Source organism: Scaptodrosophila lebanonensis, unplaced genomic scaffold, assembly GCF_003285725.1.
Source record: "Scaptodrosophila lebanonensis strain 11010-0011.00,11010-0021.00 unplaced genomic scaffold, SlebRS2 tig00001410-arrow-pilon, whole genome shotgun sequence".
Classification (NCBI taxonomy): Eukaryota; Metazoa; Arthropoda; class Insecta; order Diptera; family Drosophilidae; genus Scaptodrosophila; species Scaptodrosophila lebanonensis.
Genome location: NW_022060738.1, coordinates 293,103 through 312,844, shown reverse-complemented (window position 1 = coordinate 312,844; position 19,742 = coordinate 293,103). Strand labels below are relative to the sequence as shown.

At 42.4% G+C, this 19,742-nt stretch overlaps 1 protein-coding gene across 1 annotated transcript in view; it reads left to right on the top strand.

Annotated features, from left to right (window-relative positions):
- The window catches only part of LOC115630731 (Down syndrome cell adhesion molecule-like protein Dscam2), a 307,894-nt gene that overhangs the window by 210,532 nt on the left and 77,620 nt on the right, over positions 1-19,742 (top strand). The window contains exon 20 of the mRNA XM_030527385.1: positions 5,013-6,144. Coding sequence (XP_030383245.1) covers positions 5,013-6,144 — 1,132 coding nt within the window. The remainder of the gene's footprint in view (positions 1-5,012; positions 6,145-19,742) is intronic.

The following is a 19,742-nucleotide window of genomic DNA, read 5'->3' as shown; positions in this document are numbered from 1 at the left end:
AATTTAGTGATAACTCGATAGTTTGAAATGTCTGCCTTGCATCTTTTTTTGTGGAGCGAATAGTTGGAAAAACTGCAGTATCAAGCGATAAATTGAGGTAGAACACTCCTTGAGCACACAACTTGGAATGTTGTTTGGAGATTACGAAGGTTTGACTGACTTAATACCTGACAGAATGCAGGAACTGCTAATTATGGGTGAAAAAATATAATTATAATAAAGAATTCTATAAGGGTATGAATCACCATTGGAACTAATAGTTGAAAAGGTTGACTGAAAAAACTTAGCGAATAAGTCAACAATACCCGATCGTTGCTTGCATTTTCATTATGAAGAAAAAAAAGGAGAAGGCAAAGCTGACGATTTACGTTTGCGGTCAGCAAAAATTGTAAAATTGTCTTGAGCAAAACGAGCTTTACAGCGCTCAAGATACTCAGTGTAATACTGAGAATTTAGAAGAAGAATGTTCGATTTGGCTATAGAGTATTTTGAAACGTCCATACAAGATCCAGTTTGCTTAAACTTTTTAAAATACCTAGATTTCCCATTTTGGAATGTTGCCGAGGGAATGCATACATCGAAAAGGGAGAGAATGGTATCATAGAACCAGAACCAAGAACTTTCCTCCAAGACCCAGGAAATAAAGTGGAGGTGAGCGGCGTACTATTTGACGATTTGGTGACGATGTTATCAGTTATTCTCATGGGCAAAGCAAAGAAGTGGGCGCGTTGGAGACTCGAGTTGTTCCAGCGGCGGGCGGAGCTCCGCGAAGACCTGCTGCGCACAGCTGTTGAAGAGCTACGCTCGCTCGAAGAGTGTGAACAGCCGGCGAAGTATTTGGCAGCAGTTCCATTGGAAGCACCGAGACGGGGACTGCTGATATGCAAGCGCTGCGGAATGGGAGGACACGGCGTGGAATTTTGCCCGAATACCCAACAGAGCTATTGTTGAGACTGTGGTAGACTGGCGTGCGAGCAAGCGAATGCTGTCGACGCATAGCCGCCAACGTCAGGGGGGCTTGCCGCACACCGGCTGCTAGCGAGCCCATGAAGGCAGGCTAAAACTAGCAGCAAAGTGTACGCTAGGGGCCGTGCTACAAGTAGACTTCGGCAGTTTGATAGTAGATGCGGTCAATAATACCGGAGCGATACGCAGCTTCGTGAGTCCGGTGCTGGCACCAGGCGGACGAAATTTGTCTGTGGGCGTGACTGTGTCATTGGCTAATGGGACACAGAAGAGGGTCTGCGAAGAGACGATAGCGGAGAGAACGGTGGGCGACATCCGTGTAGCATTGCCGTTTCTGACACTCCCTGGCTCCATCAATGAGCTCACACTGGGGCTGGATTATATACATAGAGCAGGCGGCCAAGTGTTCGTGGGTGGCCAGACGCTGGAACTGCGGGACGAGCGGCAGCCGCTTGGGCAACGCATGCGAAGCCAAAGGGCCCGGCATGCGGCATTAGTGAAGACAGCGCAGATGGCAGCTCCCATATTAGCCCACGTTTTTTGAGGCGGAGCTGACTGGCTTTGAGAGTTCCACAGGGGTCTCTTCGGTGGCGATATTCATAATCCGGATGAAGGTGGAGCGGCCCATTAAGCAGCGATATTACCCGCGGAATCCTGCAATGCAGGAGGTCATCAACCAGGATATCGACGAGCTGCCGGCAAAAGGCTGCATCGAGCGCTCCGGCAGCGCCAACAGCGCGCCCATCATGCTGTTGCGCAAGAATACAGACAACTTCCGTGAGGTGCTGTGGGGGCTGCGGGCGGCCAATCTGCGAGTAAATAGGGATAAGTGCTATTTCTTTCGTAAGTCCATACGGTACCTGGGACATCTGGTGACTGAGAAGGGCATCCAAACGAATCTGGAGAAAGTGGCAGCTATACGCGAGCTAAAGCCTACATCGAATTTGAAGCAACTGTGCCACTGCATTGGGATGGCCTCGTGGTTCCTGCGCTTTGTGCCGAACTTCACCATGTTCGGGGCGCCGCAGCATTTGATATGTGCGCCAGTAAGTGTTGTGCCAGGGCCACTATGTAAAGCATCAGCATGCAGGTCGGAAATAACGAGTTGTCAGAGCGAAGGGCTGTCATCGATAACGAGGGAATGGCAGCGCTAGCTACTGTCTGTTGAGGTATAGGTAGCGTCGACAGGTTGCGAAGCGCGGAGGGTGGCAGCGCTCCCACGCGTTTGTCATTGTGGATTGTTATTTGACACAAATACGCGAGACTCAAAAGATTCTATTGAGGAAAATTCGCAGGGCGCAAATCACATACGATTGCGACCCCGAAAATTGGACGAATAGGGCAACGGAGGCACCGGCGGTAGGACCGGCGGGCAAACCGGACCAAACGCCGAGGATGCCGCGGAGGGCGTCGGCAAAACGGGTATCGCTACGAGCGGGGTGACGATAGATGTATGAGTTTAGCATGTTAGTGTTGATGTATGAGTTTAGCATGTAAGTAAAAATATGAAAAGGCGGGAATCGAATTGGGTTTTGTTTGAGTTAGTTAGGTTCAAAGGTAGTCGCTACAAGGAAAGCCATAGTTATTGTTGTACTTGAATTAATTTTTAAATTTATATGTAAAGCTGAATGTTTGTTCTACTAGCACATAATTTAGTAGCAGTATTATTGTCGCAACCGGCACTTGTAACCAGGAGGACTATGAGATGGAGAGATTAACTACTAATCATGTCTTTTTTGGTTAGATGATATTTCTACAACGGATTTGCTTAAAGATAGTTACGCTATTTATATCTAATTGAAGTTGGTCAGCTGCTCGGCAGCAGTGAAGACGGCGGTAGCGTAGACGCTGACGGAAGCAGTGGCTTGAATGCAATGAACGCCACGGCAGTGACGGGTTGTATGTTGACACTGCAAAATTCAGGTTAGCATTTATGAATGTGTGTCACTAGGTTTCTGCTGACTTTGTAATACAAGTATATGTATGAGTACTATTACTCCCAGCTTTTGATGCAGCGTGTCAAACTGATAGTTTGGTTAGTTTTTCTCGGTGGTCCTCCGGTAGCGTAGCATTTTTGCTCCCCACTGATCGCTTATATTTCGTCTTCTCCTCTGGAAATTGCGGTGACAATTTATGGATGGGCCGCTTATATGTCCCAGTTGATGTTCTCATGTCAACCACTCGAAGGTGATTGTCCATTGAAAAACTGGTACGTTGTCTTCTTTTAAAAGTACTCGATTGTTGGGCTTTGGATGAGTACATTGCTCCGATGAGGTCCTCCATTTGATTCCTTGCCCCAAAAAAATTGGTAGCGTTGTCCCAGTGGATATGTTTACATATTCTACGGCAGCATATGAACCGTTTTAGGGCTCTGATGAACGCATCTGTTGTCAAGCCACTGACTACCTCAAGGTTTACCACCTTTGTTGCAAAGAAACAAAATATAACTACATAGGCTTTTGTTGGCCTATTTCCACGGCCTTTGAAATGTATCCAAAACGGCCCACAGTAGGCCACTCCCGAGTTTAAGAACGGTTTTGCTTGTGTCACTCGTAAAGGTGGTCGATTTTCCATGATCTATCCATGAGCCTTGGCCTTGCCCTAGTATATTTCACACAGTGTTCAACAATGTATGTCATGCACTTTCGTCTTATTATCCATTTTATATTGTTTCCACTGATTGCTTTTAGTTGCAAATTCAGCCAAATTTTCTTGTCACTTGTGTTGAGGTGTCAAAAGCGCTGGCTGTATAGTATTATTAATTTGCATTACAGCCATTTTGATGGAGATGAGCTTATCTAAATCATTGTCCAAGCTCTCTGGATCCTCAAAATCGCTATATAATTTAAAGAGAATGTCGAAAATTTGGTTCCAATATTTTTATATCCTGTGCCCAAAGGGTAAAAGGATATACTAGTTTTGTGCGAGTGTATGTAACCCACAAAGTATATATATTCTTGATCAGGATGACAAGGCGAGTCGATATAGCCATGTCCGTCTGTCCGTGTGTATGAACGCAAGGATCTCAGAAAGTGTAAGAGGTAGAATAAACACACTTATTATCCAAATTCTCCTAAGTCCGAGAAAGGACAAGCTAGTGTTTTTGAAGTAAAACTTCATACATTTCACGGTTTTGTCCTTTGAGTGACAAAAGTGACGTCAGAAAGACACACAAGCAAAGGATGGATACCGAGCGAATTTACAAAAACACAATACATGTAGTTGACGCCAGTGTGACGCACAAGCAGATAGTTGCAAAAACACAATACAAATAAAATTCGTGTGTCGTTGTACGATTTTCAGTAGCATTTACTCAGAACTCTACCGGTGATTTTTATACCCTGTACCCGTAGGGTAAAAAGGGTATGTAAGGTTTGTGCAAAGTATAAAGCATAAAGTATATATATTCTGAATCAGCATGACGAGAGAAATCGATCTAGACATGTCCGTCCGTCTGTCTGCCCGTCTGTCTGTCCGTCTGTCTGTCCGTCTGTCTGTCCGTCTATCTATCCGTCTGTCTGGATGAACGCAAAGATCTCAGAAACTATAAAAGCTAGAATAACTAAAGTTGGTATCCAGATTCTCTTATGTCCGGGAAAGGACGAGTTTATTTTATTTTTTGGAATTTCGCCCCCCTTCCCCCGCTACAGATACATTAACCAAACTTTGCACACATAATTCATACGCAATAGTCTACTTTTGTTTCGGTTAATTCTAAGAAAAGTTAGTAGCGAAACAAATTCTCTACAGTACAACCCCACCAAACTGCAGCAACAAGTACGCTGTTCTTCGTCCTCTTTTTACTTCTGCTATGTGCGCATATAACTCAGTGGCGGAAGTTTACCTGGGTACAAGGTATTTTACTGTCGGGCTTGCTCGACTGTAGCGTTCTCTCTTGTTAATTAATGAGCTTTAGCAAGCGATGAATGAAGATTTTTTTGCAGAAATTTTTTTAAGAAATATTTATTAGTCATACATTTATATAGATATAGCTTTTGCAAAACAGTAATATATTCTTGTTAATGAATTAAATTGAACAACTGCAGCTTCTGATAACTTGGCATTCCCCTGAGCGCGAATCATGGAATGGAGACCTTCTCGGTTACACAATTGCATATAAAAACAACGCAGCTCCTGGAAGTCTTCGAAATTATACAAAAGTCAGCACTCTCACCAAAGAAGGACTGAATGAGTTTCGTTTAACTGGTCTGGAGAAATATACGGAGTATGCAATTACCGTATCTGCTTTCAACATAAAAGGTGATAGCCCACCGAGTGAAGTGGTATTGGGTCATACGTTAGAGGATGTACCATCTGCTCCCCCACAAAGAGTATCCTGCATAGCACTAACTGCACATAATATTCAAATATCTTGGCACTCGCCACCAAAAGAAGCAAGTAATGGCATAATTCAAGGCTATAAGTTGCTGTACGAGCCAGGATATATAGATAATGATTATGGCGCTACAGAAACTAAAATTACATCAGCACTTAGCACAGTTCTTCACGGGCTTCATCCTTTTACGAACTATAGTGTGCAAGTGCTTGCCTTTACGCATGCTGGCGAAGGTGTTGTAAGTCCTGTAGTGTCGTGTATGACGGAGGAAGCAGTGCCAGACGCGCCCGAGCGAATAAAGTCTGTTGTTAGCTCTAATCACTCAGTAATTGTTAGCTGGCTGCCGCCTAGACGACCCAACGGTATAATTACAAAGTATAATGTTTATATAAGAATCCTTGACAAGGGACTGGAATTGAAAATCATCAAAGAAGTTTTACCGTCACACAATCAGCATTTTGAAGCTAGAGACCTTAATTTGCGTGAAACGTATGAAGCTTGGGTAACAGCATCCACACGAGTTGGTCAAGGACCAAGTACACCTGTTATAAAGCTAGTACCCAGCACATCAGTGCCAGCGGCAATCATATCATTTAGCCAGACATTAAGTGCTAGTTGGCGAGCGGATATAAAGCTAACGTGCGTTTTTGTTGGTAATCCGAAGGCTAAACCGGAGTGGAAGGTACTAAACACTCGAGAAAAAAAACAAGTTTATTATGAGATAAGCAGCGATAACACGTTGAGTCTACGCAACGTTCAACGTTCCAACGAAGGAAATTATTCTTGCATGGTTAGAAATACATTTGGATCCGATCAAATTGTTTATCAGCTGTACGTTCAAGGTAAGAGAGTCTTTTAATTGCTTATGTTTTTGTATGTTATACTAATACACAGTTTCTATTATATACTGTACCCAAAAGGTAAAAGGGCATTAACTAGTATTAATGCAAATGTTTGTTCTCAAATACAAATGCTCGTCCGCCTCTTAATTGCGAAAGAGACGAGTTTATGTTTTATTCTGATACACCTCCCTCAATAGTTATTAGTTACCTTTGGATATATATCTGTTACCTCCCACCTAGTCTATCAGTTCTGGCAGATTTCTCAGGCTACGCTATTGAATAGCGGGTCAAAAGTTTTGGTTCCATAATCGACGCCTCTACAGCAAGTGATCATATGGCCATTACCACAAGTTGGGCACACCGCTCTTCAGCATTGCGTAGGGCTGACATATTTTTGTCCTGCTTCATTTGCTTGAGCTCCTGGCGGCTTCTGCCTGTGTAATGCAATGCGCAATGTATAGCTATAGACACTGGTGCACTATAATTCGATCTGGCTGCACTATAAGCTCTATTCCCTGCGAGACCAGAGAGAGGCCAGTGTTGAATCCCGCCACAGATGCGCAATCATGCACCTTTGACGAAGGCTCCTTTTAAGCAGTAAAGCTCGGTCCTCGCAGTCTGAAGCTCATCAAATTTCCGGATTCAGACAGTGTGTCGATGCGAAACGTGTACATGGTCCTCCTCACAAAACTCTTCACGTGTCTCCTAAAAAGCTTAAATTTAGACACAAGTTGTTTTTTTGTGCTGTAAGTGAACACTAAACAGCGGGCTTGGCAAATTCGAGCGCCAAAGGGGTGAAAACGGGCTAAAAAGATTGTATGATAAATCTGACGCAATTGCTATGTATATGTGCAATTATACACTTTTTACGTGCGTCCGAATACCGAGAGAGGTAAAATCGATCCAATTTTTTTTTTAATATTCTTAATTTTTAAAATTTGTATAATTGTTGTAAACGTATGTACAGAGTATTTCAAAGTCGGGACACCCGACCTTAGCTTTTTTACTTGTTATAATCTATAAACGAATAACTATAACATAACAATATCTACTATGATTTTACTTGCCATATGCAGCAACAAAAACTAACAAACAACGCTAAATATCAAACAGTTCCGAACAACTTAGTATACAAACAGTATTTTTCATGCAGAATTTTTGTTTGCGTTATTTTTATCCAAAAGCTATTTTGTGTTATCTCTATTTAAAACAGTTTGTCCTGACTGACCGACTGACTGATTGGCAATCAAGGCACAGCCCAAACGGTGAAAGTGTGCACTAAGAAGGGGTTTTGGAAAATTCGAGCGCCAAAGGGGGGAAGCGGGCTCCAAAGATTTTACGAAAAATCTGATATTTTCATATGATTGGGTTCCTGGGGCATGAAAATGCGGGGCTTTCCCGTGGAAAAATGTAAACACAATCAATTAAAAAATCAAATCGCCAAAGGTTTACAGTTAGCGTTGCTAGGCAACGACTGAGTAGACGATAGTAAAGCAGAAACCGAATAACGGAGCTACGCATATTCTGCTTCGTATTGCGGGCAGATGTATGTATGTGTATATGTACATATGTATATGATTTGTTCTAATTGATCTCAATAAATTATAAAATGTTATTATTTAGATATTGTATTGATAGATGTTTATTGCGTATTGACTCAATAAGGCACGAAATGATAGATTGTTGAATTTAGAGTTAGCATATACTCTTAAAATTATTCTCCTTTCTTGCACATAGTCTATCTGAAAACGTTGCGTTATTTCTATATATATATATAAAACAGTTTGCCAATCAAGTCAATATTACGAGTACTATTTCGATTAACAACATACTACGACAGCCTCTCTTGATATATAAACATTTTTCTTTCCAACATCGCTGTTGATTTTCTCCCCCTTTTTATCGCTTTTTTTCTATGTAAAGTTAATTTTTTAAAACATCAATGAATCGATGTTTATTTGCGATGCAGCAACCATGCATCGATTTTTGATAAAGAGGCATCGATATACATCAACATCGATGTTTTCCCTTCGATTTACATCCCTAGTATATTATTGTTTTTCAGCGGAAATTTGGAGCATAAGACAATTTTTATAATAAATATATCTAAATTTTGTTTTTGCCTTATATTAAAAAGAACACTAAAATTAACGAACAGCTTAGGACAACGGACAGCACATACATAAGTACACAGACAACAAGCAAGAGAGTTGTGAGTTGCAGTAAAGTGAGGACGCAAAATTTTTGAGCTCCCCATAATGTTGTTTTTTTGCCTGGGAAATTGGCTACAGGACAAGCTTTTCTGCGCAGCTCGGTGGTCGGCGATCACCCCCAAAAGCGGTAGCAATTCTAACCGCGGAGGTCCCAAAATCACCATAGAGCCCACGGGCTCATAGCAGGAAGATGCAGTAACAGTGAGGACCTAAAAGAGAACTACTTTAAATGCGGCGAGAAGGGCCATGTTGCAAAGACTTGTAGTAAGGATCCAAAATGTCTGCTATGCTGTAGGAAAGGACTACAGAACTATGCCCACGCCACCGGCAGCTTCAAATGCCCACCGTTTAAAGAAGCTGTGCGTCAGGCGAAACATTGAAGTTCATCCTGCTGAATCTGAACCATTGTAATGCGGCACTAGAACTGCTGCACAAAACAACACAGGAGCTCTTGGTCGACTTGGCAGTCCTGAGCGAGCCATATAGACAAGACCCCAGATGGCCAATGATGACCAATCTAGCAAGGCTGCGCTATGAGTCTGCGGACCCCGCGGGATTCATCTGGATGAGGTACGGGCAGACAGAACGTTTGTGCGCGCAAGAGTTCGCGACCTGTGGTTTTACAGTTCGTACCTGGCTCCTAGCTTGACGATCATTGAAATTGTAGCAGCTTTGGACGAGCTGGTGACTGATGCAGAGAATCGACGAAGGATTATCTTGGTCGGCGATTTTAACGCTTGGGCGGTGGATTGGGGCAGTACTTGTACAAACACTCGTAACCGTATACTACTAGAAACATTTGCAAATATGGATATCTCCCTGCTAAACACAGGCACCCAACCTAAATTTAGTAGAGCCGGCTCAAGCTCTATAATCGGTCTTACGTTCGTAAGCAGCTCTCTGTTCAATTCTGCGTCGTGGTCTATGAGTGACGTCAATACGGCTAGTGGTGACGATGCAATAATCTGCACAATCGGGGAAAGGACGCGTTGCTAGCGGCATGGACCGCGCACGGAGTACTCGTATCGCATCAATACGTTTAACCCTGCTGCCTTTGCGGACGCCCTTCCTGCACTTAGCCTAGCTGGGAACCCTCATACCATGGCGTAGGTAGCTGTGTAACATCTCCACGCTGCATGCGATATGAGCAAGCTGAAGAGGAGGGCAAATCCTCGCCACAATGATCCTGTTTTTTTGTGGAATGAGGATATTGCACTGATGCGGACAGGCGTTTATCTCCCAGCTAGCATTACATCCCAGCTCCTAGGCACCACTTTTTGAAAATTACATGAATTCAGGAGTCTTCCCAGACTGTTGGAAAGTCCAACAGCTCTTATTACTTCCGAAACCAGGTAAACCTCTTGACGAGGCATCATCCTATATACCAATTTGCCAGCTGAACACGGGGGGAAAGAGCTAGAGAAGCTACTTTGCACGGGACTGGAGGCAACCCTAAGCGCTGCTGGCGGATTATCCCCAAATCAATATGGTTTCCGCAAGACGCGTTCAACGATTGATGCCATCGGTAAAGTAGTCTAACGCTATTACAGGGACACGCTGGAAGGGTGGCACTAAAGAGTATTGCCTGGTGGTAATGCTGGACGTACAAAATGCTTTTAATTCGGCCGACTGGAGTTCTAGGTATTACCGCATACCACAACCAATGTATTCGTAGCTATTTTAGCAATAGGGTGCTAATATACTAAACGGCAACTGGCACTAAAATGGATTAGGTCTCTGTAGGAGTGCCTCAAGGCTAAGTACTGGGGCCACTCCTGTGGAATACAATGTATAACGGCATTTTGAGGCTAAATCTACAAGCAGGTAAGGAAGCTGTCACATTCGCAGGCGACGTTACCATAGTAGCGGTCGTAAAGGATCTGGCAGATGTCGAGGTCAAATGCAACGTTGCCATCAGTAAAATTAAAGCCTCGATGAACACAGTGGGATTAGAACTGGCACCACATAAATCAGAGCTCGTCTTAATAAGCAGCCGCAAAGTGGTGGAGGTAGCACATGTCACCATCGGCAATCTGGTGCTGGAGTCCAAGGGTGTGATTATGTACTTGGGCGTCATGATGGATACAAGAATAACCTACCGCAAGCACCTAGCCCATGCCAGCGCGCATAATGTTGAACACCCGCAATCCAAAGCAAGGAAGCAGACTTCTCCTAACGGGTGTCACACGGACAATGATGCTATACGGAGCTCCCGTCGGGGTTGAGGCAGCAAAAATAAAAAGTTACATAAAGCCCTTGGATCGTCTTGGCGCTCTGCACGTATGCAGCGCGTTCAGGACTGTATCAGACGACGCAGCCCTGGTCACCGCAGACATGGTGCCAATCGATTTGTTGGCAAACGAGGCGAGCACTATATATCGGAGCGCGAGAGCAGATGGTACAAGTGCGACGGTGATACCCTCACTGCGGAGAGCATTACGCTCCAACCCGAGGCAGCAAAGCCTAAAATACATCTTTCACAAATCTTAAGCGGATACGGCTGGTTTCATAGCTATTCATTCCGCTCCGGTCACGATGACGGAGCCGAATGTACCTTCTGTGGTGTTGGTGTAATTAAGGACCCAAAGCACGTCACCTTCGTATACCCTAGGATCGAGAGGCATAGGATTCACCTTCGCAACATGCTAGGGGAAGGTAGGGGAACCTAAATTCACCAGCAGTATGGTGGCAGACGAGCTGTTTGGGAACGCCTCCTGCGACTTTTCGTCAACAGTTATGGTAGAGCTATGGAGACTGCAGCGCGAACGCCCGGGTGAAGCAATGCCTAACGGCCGTACCGACCGAATGGTGATTTTTTGATCATTTTCTTTCTTTACAAATAAAAATAAAACAATAAATAAATAATAATAATTGAAAATAAATATATTTTAAAAAAGCACACACACATGCAACAGGTTAAGCCTTTGCATGTAGATGCGCGTCTATTATTAAAAAAGGCCAAAGCAAAATATGAGCACTATATACATACATTGATTATAACCCTTTCAGACCATGATGCATCGCTTGTGCGGGTAGGTTCTGATCACAATGTTTCCATTTATATTTAACGAATGTTAATAAGACCTAATTGCATCGATTGCGCATGCTATTGTCTACATTTGTTTTTCATATTGAGTGAATTTCTCGAGAGACTTCTCAGTTTTGACAAAATAAGCTGCAGAAGTAAAAAGACACTTGAATTCAAAATTGAATTACAGCGAATAAATAGCAAAAATAAAGCATTTAATTTTTTTTTTTTTTTTTTTAGTTTTAGTGTTTAAAAATGGAAAAGAAAAAAATGTTTTTTCTCCTAAAATTATAGCAGCTGTCCTGAAAATCCATGTCCTACAAATCCATAAAGGATTTTAAAATTGCGAAACCTTCACATTGAAATTTTTTTCATAAAATATAAAGACCATATATTTCAAAAATATATAAAACAGTTTGTCCCGACTGACTAACTGATTGATTAGTGATCAATCTGAATCTGTTCAAAAGCAATTTCTTTTGGTCTGGGATGAACTGGTAGAACTGACCCTCCACCACCATTTTCTCACAGGCTACAACCAACTACGCTTTGCACAGTTCGTTTCGGATTCTATGTAGCAACTATAATCAATTGAGCCATCACTTTGGCCATGAAAGCTCTGTCAGATCGATTAAATCATGCATAATTTATTTCTTAAGGTCTGAATAATATTTTTGCTGCTCTTTTATATCTTTACTTTTTTAAAAAAAATTATTGTAATTCTATTTAGTTTTATTTTTTTTTATTTCTATTGTTTATTTTTATGTTTTTATGTTATGTTATGTTTTTTTTTTGCTTATGATAGGGACAGATATTTCTCAGAAGTAAATAAATATAAAAATGATGGTGCACAAAAGAAAGCCGCGTCAACAGCCCAAACAGCAGGAGCTGTGAAGCTGAAATTTTGGTTCAAGTATTCTATCGTAGGGCAAATGTACAAAGAACAAACAAAACAAAATATCAAATAGTTGGGGACAACTAAGTATACACATACATACAATAAGCTATTCGTGTAGTTACGATTAAAATAGATAAAATTAAAATATATACACACACATGTAGCGGTTCTACCATCTGTTCTATCGTTTGTGTCGCGAAGGAGGTCATGGCTGTGGAAGTCGCGTGCATCTGCAGCATTCCATCTATTATGTGTTGGCTAAACACAGTTGGCCTTGAACTGGCGGCAGGGAGAACAAAAGCCGCCGTAATTAGTAGTCGCAAGGCGGTAGAGCTGACTTTCACTTTCTTTCTTCTTCTATTCTTATTCTGTACCTTTTACTTCCTATATAAATAAATAAATGAATTTAAATACAAGTAAAGAATGTCTAAGCGCGCCTATTCCTGTCTGTGTAAACATGTTTGCAGTCAACCAAAGCACCAGCATCAACAACAGCTGCGGGGAGCGCATTGGCAGCGCTTGCGCAGCAAATATATTTATGGCTATAACTTCTTTTAAATCGGTCTATCACAGTGGAACTTGACATACGGACACATAATCACTAACTGGGGGTATTTGCAAAATTTGATTTCCATATTCCAAGAATTACGGGAGTTAGGATTTGTGGGGGAGAGGGGGGAGGGAGGAAATACAAAATACATATTCTCTGCGTATTCACATATGGCATCTTGGACTAAAAGTTGGTGTTCCTATGTCTTATAGTCTCCGAGATATAGGCAATTATACGAATGGAAAATCGAGAAAACGCCCATAGGGGGGAAGTGGAGGGAAAATCCAAAAAAAATAAAACAAACTTGTATAGCGTACACACATAATGCTTCTTTGTGCACAATCTCTATCTCTAACAGTCTCTGAGATCCAGGTGTTCATACGGACAGACAGGCAGACAGACAGACCTAGATCGACTTGTCTTGTCACGCTGATCAAGAATATATATACTTTACGCCTTCTGCCTGTTACATTTTCAGCTCGCGCAAGCCTAATATACTCTTGTACATTTCATGTACGGAGTATAAAACAAGAAAAAAAGCTAAAGTCGGGTGTCCCGACTTTGAAATACTCTGTATATATGTTTAAAATAGAAAAAGAAAATAAAAACAAGAGAGAACGCTACAGTCGAGCAAGCCCGACAGTAAAATAGCCTGTACTCTCCACAAAAAGGAAAAATTAAAAAAAAAAAAATTTAAAAAAATTTAAAAAAATGAATGAATTAATTAATTAAAATAATTAATTAAATTAAATTAGAATACATGTTTATGTTCAGTTTAAACAGCATACATTTACATCACGTACGTGTTTATATGCGTGTATGTATGCAGCACAAAGTTGAACCAAAGCAGCAACAACAACAACAGCTGGGGGCAGCGCTGCCGACAGAGCTGCAGGCAGCGCATGAGCAGCGATTTTACTTATGGCTATAACTTTCTTCAGAATTGACCTATCATGATGAAATTTGGCACACGGACACATTAGTACTAACTGGATGTACCTACCAAATTTATTTTAAAATTCCGAGAATTTCGGAAGTTATAAGAAAAAACACGAATTGCGGGGGAGTGGGGGGGGGGGGGGGTGTATCAGAAAGAATAAACAAACTCGTTCTGCCTAGGGCTTGATACCAATTTTGGTTATCCTAGCTCTTGTACTTACTGAGATCCTTGCGCTCATACAGACAGACGGACAGACGGACAGACGGACATGGCTATATCGACTCGTCTTCTCATCCTGATCAAGAATATATATAATTTGTGGGGTCTGCCACGCCTCCTTCTGTGTGTTACATACATGCGCACAAAAGTAGTATAGCCTTTCACCCTTTGGGTACAGGCTATAAAAATATTGGATCGATTTTACCTCTTTCGGTATTCGAACTCACGTAAAGGGTGTATAATTGCACATTTGCATAGCAATTGGGTCTATGTGAGTGTATGTATGTCGATGCGCGTGCAAGCATGTTTGCAGTCAACCAAAGCGCTGCAGCAGCAAATATATTTATGGCTTTAACTTCTTGTTAAATCGGTCTATCATAGTGAACCTTGGCATACGGACACATAATAACTAACTGAGAGTATTTGGTAAGAGAAAATCGCGATTTGCGTAGGAGAGGGGCGACGGAGGGAAATTCCAAAAAACACATTTTCTGCGTATTTTATGTGAATAAATTTGAATTTGATATCCCTCGGTCCTATAGTCTCCGAGATATAGGCGATTATACGAACGGCGTTACGGAAAAAGCCCTATAGGGGGAAGTGGGGGGAAAAATAAAAAAATTAAACAAACTCGTATAGCGTACACACATAAGGCATCTTTGTGCAAAATTTGGTGTCTCTAGCTCTTATAGTCTCTGAGATCCAGGTGTTCATACGGACGGTGCCACCGCACCGCAGACTATGAGTGGCCAGGCCCTAATCACTAAGCCAAAGACTTCGGACAGGCAGTGAAGGGAAAGGGTAATCCTCCTGATACAATTCTCGCTTCCAAGACTACTTCCAAGACACTACCTGCACGAAGGTCCAGCGCCAGGCACGAGCACAGCCCAGCAGTCCGGATGCCATCATAGCCAAAGGTGTTAGGGAAGCGCAGTTTGCTGAGACAAGCGAGGGGTTGAAGGTAATTCAACTTAATTTAGATCACTGCAACGCGGCGCAAGATCTGCTGCATAATGCATGTTGAAGAGCACTCGATCGACGTGGCCATTCTGACCAAGCCATATAGAGTACGGACTGACTCTCAGTGGGCTTCAGACCAAGCTGAGAAAGCCGCACTATGGCTATGTGAGCATCGTGGGTCATAGGTTGAGCACATCAGGGTATGCAGGCTGTCCGTCAACCCTCACAACATGGCTCAGGATGCCGTGGCGTAACTCCAGGCGGCATGCGATGCCAGCATGACCAATGTTCTGGAGGAAATCGGAAATAGCACAGATACGAGGGGTATGCAACCGAGCCAGACGAGCTTTCTAGAGATTACGAGGCACACAGAGCTTCCCCCGCCAGCATGAAGAGTACCGCGAATCCAGAAGAGCGTTAAAACGAGCCATACGGGCTAGCAAAAGGAACTGCTTCCTCCCAAAACCCATGGGGAACGTCTGTGGTGAAGCGCATTAATGCAAGAAGACACGACGTGCCCTCCTCTCCTGACACACTTGCATGGATAGTTGGAGTGCTATTTCCAGATAGACCGGAAACGGGAGGATCCGAGGACAACGTGGGACCCCCACCGCACGCGTCAACGACGGTAACGGAAGCCGAGGTACTACATTCCCTAAAGGACAAGAAGGCACCAGGCCCAGACAAGAAAGCTAAATCTACGCTGGATGCCATCAGAAAAGTGGTCGATATAGCAACGAAGGCGATCGCGGGGTCGCGCTGGAAGGGAGGCACTAAGGAATATTGCCTTCAATTCAGGCAGCACGCGGCATCCCAGGATATATCAACCATTGCATCCGTAGCTACTTCAGCAATAGGTTGCTGTTATACGAGACATTCTCCGGCACGGGGAATCACAATATTTCTGCAGCAGTACCACAAGGTTCAGTTCTTGGGCCACTTCTGTGGAATATTATGTATAACGGTGTTCTGTGACTGGAGCTACCAGCTGGCACGGAGGTAATCGGCTTCGTAGACGATGTAGCCATAGTGAGAGTTGCTAAGAACTTAACAGCTGTTGAGCCGATATGCAACGTTGCTATCAATAAAATCAATAACTGGATCAACGCAGCACTCTTGTAACTGGCCGTTTTAATCAGTAGCCGCAATGTTGTTGTGAAAGCACACGTGACCGTTGAGAACTAGATTTTGACCTCCAAGTGGGTGATCATGTACCTGGGAGTAATGCTGGATACCAGGTTGTGCTCCGAGAGCATCTCGTCTATGCCAGCAAGAAGGACATCACAGCGATAGCATTAGCGCAAATTATGCTGAAGACCTGCGGGCCAAGACAAGGTAGCATATTTCTGCTCAGTGGAGTCATACGGGCGATCATGCTGTAAGGAGCCCCCCTCTGGAACCAAGCCGCGAAGGCTAAGAGCTACATAAAACCTGTGGTAGCAGCATACAGTCTAGGTGCCTTGCCTTGTGCTTTTAGGACCGTATCAGCCGACATCGTAATTACGGGTAGGGTATCCATTGACCTGCTCGCAAGCAACGCTCCCCCACAGCGCAGGGCTCTGCGAGCAAGCGCAAGGCAGCGTAGCCTTACGGAATGGCAAGGTCGATGAAACGCCTCCCCCAAGGGTCGCTGGATGTACCAGCTGATTCCCAATATTGCGGCATGTGTCGGAATGAAACATGGATTCGTGACGTTCCATCTCACGCAGGCCCTAAGTTGCCACGGTTGTTTCCGCAACTTTCTATTCCGATTTGATCACGACGACAGCGCCGAATACACCTTCTGCATTCGAGGAGGAGTTAAGGACCCCCATCATTTTACTTTCGTGTGCCCTAGATTCGAGAGAGCTAGGAGTCACCTTAACAGCTAGTTAGGGGAACCGGTATAGCTTGCTAACTTCACCAGCAGCATGGTAGTGGACGAGTTTTTCTGAAATACTGCCTGCGCCTTCGCGTACACCGTCATGGGAGAGCTACGGAGACTGCAGCGCGAACGTCAAGGAGGACGGATGTAAACGGATCAACGCCCAGGTGAAGCAATTCTACACGGCCGTACCACCCGGATGTATCATCAATTTATTTCTATTTACCTCTACTCTCAAACTCTATCAAATATATTTATTAAAAAAAAAAAAAAAAAACTCACACACATAACAAGCAACAGTTATGCCTATGTGTGCGGTTCTCTACGTACGGTTAAAAGTAAAGAGAAACATAACAAAACAAAATCCATGCATGCTTATGTACATACATACATATGTCTGTATATGTACAGTGAAAACTGCCTTAATGGACACCTCTTTTATTCGGGCACTCTTTTCGGCGGACCTCTTTTCTAAAACATTCGATCGGTGTATAAAGTATTTAAGTATCCCCCTAAGTGGACACTTCCGTTTCCTTCGTTTTGATAATTCACGCCTGTTAATTGCAAAGGCAAAATACCAAAACTCGAAAAGAAACCAAATAACGGATTTACGCATTTTATGGTCGTAATGTGGGCAGAAGCTGGATTGAAACGTAAATGCAGTTGTAGTGCAGCCCCAACAACAAGTACAGCAACTGAAACAATATAAAAACAAGAGAGAACGCTACAGTCGAGCAAGCCCGCCAGTGTAATACCCTGTACCCAGGTAAACTTTCGTCACTGAGTTATATGCACCCAAAGCAGCAGCAAAAAGAAGAAGAAGAAGAGTGAACTTGTTGCTGCAGTTTGCGGGGGTTGTACTAGCGAGAATTTGTTTCGCTAATAACTTTTCTTAGAATTGACCGACTTGAATAAAATTTTAAACAACAGTAGAAAATATATTAATTATGTGTGCAAAGTTTGGTTTAGGTAGCATTAGAAATTTGGACGCTATTGTCGAAATTCTGCAGCGGGGGAAGGGGGGAAAATTTCAAAAAAAAAAAATAAACTTGTCCTTTCTCGGACCTAGGAGAACCTGGATGCCAACTTTGGTTATTCTAGCTTTTATAGTTTCTGAGATCCTTGCATTCATCCAGACGGACGGACGAACATGTCTAGATCGATTTCTCTCGTCATGCTGATTCAGAATATATATGTACTTTATGGGGTCGGAGATGATTCCTTCTGCATGTTACATACATTGCACAAACCTAATAAAGGGTACATGGTATAACAAGAGAGAACTCTACAGTCTAGCAAACCCGACAGTAAAATACCCTGTACTCTCTACAAAAAAGAAAAATAAAACAAGATAGAACGCTACAGTCGAGCAAGCCCGACAGTAAAATAGCCTGTACTCTCCACAAAAAGGAAAAATAAAAAAAAAAAAATTAAAAAAATTAAATTATTAAAAAAATGGATGAATTAATTAATTAAAATTAATTAATTAAATTAAATTAGAATACATGTTTATGTAAAGTTGAACCAAAGCAGCAACAATAACAACAGCTGCGGGCAGCGCTGCCGACAGAGCTGCAGGCAGCGCATGAGCAGAGATTTTACTTATGGCTATAACTTTCTTCAGAATTGACCTATCATGATGAAATTTGGCACACGGACACATTAGTACTAACTGGATGTACCTACCAAATTTATTTTAAAATTCCGAGAATTTCGGAAGTTATAAGAAAAAACACGAATTGCGGGGGAGTGGGGGGGGGGGGGGTGTATCAGAAAAAATAAACAAACTCCATCTGCCTAGGGCTTATAGGAACCTTGATACCAATTTTGGTTATCTTAGCTCTTGTACTTACTGAGATCCTTGCGCTCATACAGACAGACGGACAGACAGACAGACGGACTAGTATAGCCTTTCACCCTTTGGGTACAGGCTATAAAAAAAAAATTAAATTAAAAGTATTCAATACATATGTACATACATACAAAGTACAGTTTCAATAGCATACATTTACATATTCGTGTCTATGCGTGTTTATATGCATGTATGTATGCAGTACAGGAATAAGTCAAAGTAGCAACAACAACAACAGCTGCGGGCAGAGCGTCGGCAGATAATATATTTATTTCTATAACTTTCTTCGTAATTAACCTATCATAATGAAACTTGGCATACTGACCCATAATCGATAACTGGAAGTGTTTACGTGAGTACAAAATTCCAAAAACTCGTACTTTCTCGGACTATCTGGATACCAAGTTTGGTTGTTCTAGCTCTTCTTATACATTCTGAGACGGACAAGGCTATATCGACCCGTCTTGTAATCCTTATCAATAATGTATAAACTTTTGGTCTGCCCCGCCTCCTTCTGTATGTACCATACATTCGCACAAAACTACTATAACCTTTCATTCTTTGGGTACAGGCTATAATAAAAATCAACGGCAACTGATGAAAACCCTAATAAACAAGATAGAATGCTACAGTCGAACAAGCCCGACAGTAAAATATCCTGTACTCTCAAAAAAAAAAAAGGAAAATTAAAATAAATATAAAATTATTACCAAAAATTTAATTAATTAATTCAATAGAAACAAGTAAAGTAGCTAAATTCCGATGTCCCGACTTTGAAATACTCTCTACATATGTTTAGAATAATTGTAGAAATTAAAAAATTAAGAAAATTAAAAAAAAAATGCAAATTTACAAAGCAATTGCATCTTTGTGAGTGTATGCATGTGTATGCGAATATATTCGTATCTTAGTGAGCATGTTTGCAGTCACCCAAAGCATCAACGGCTGCGGGCAGCGCTTAGACAGCAAATAAATTTATGGCTATAACTTCTTGCTAAATCGGTCTATCATAGTGAAACTAGGCATACGGACACATAATCACTAACTGAGGTAAAATTGGAGATCGAAATTTAT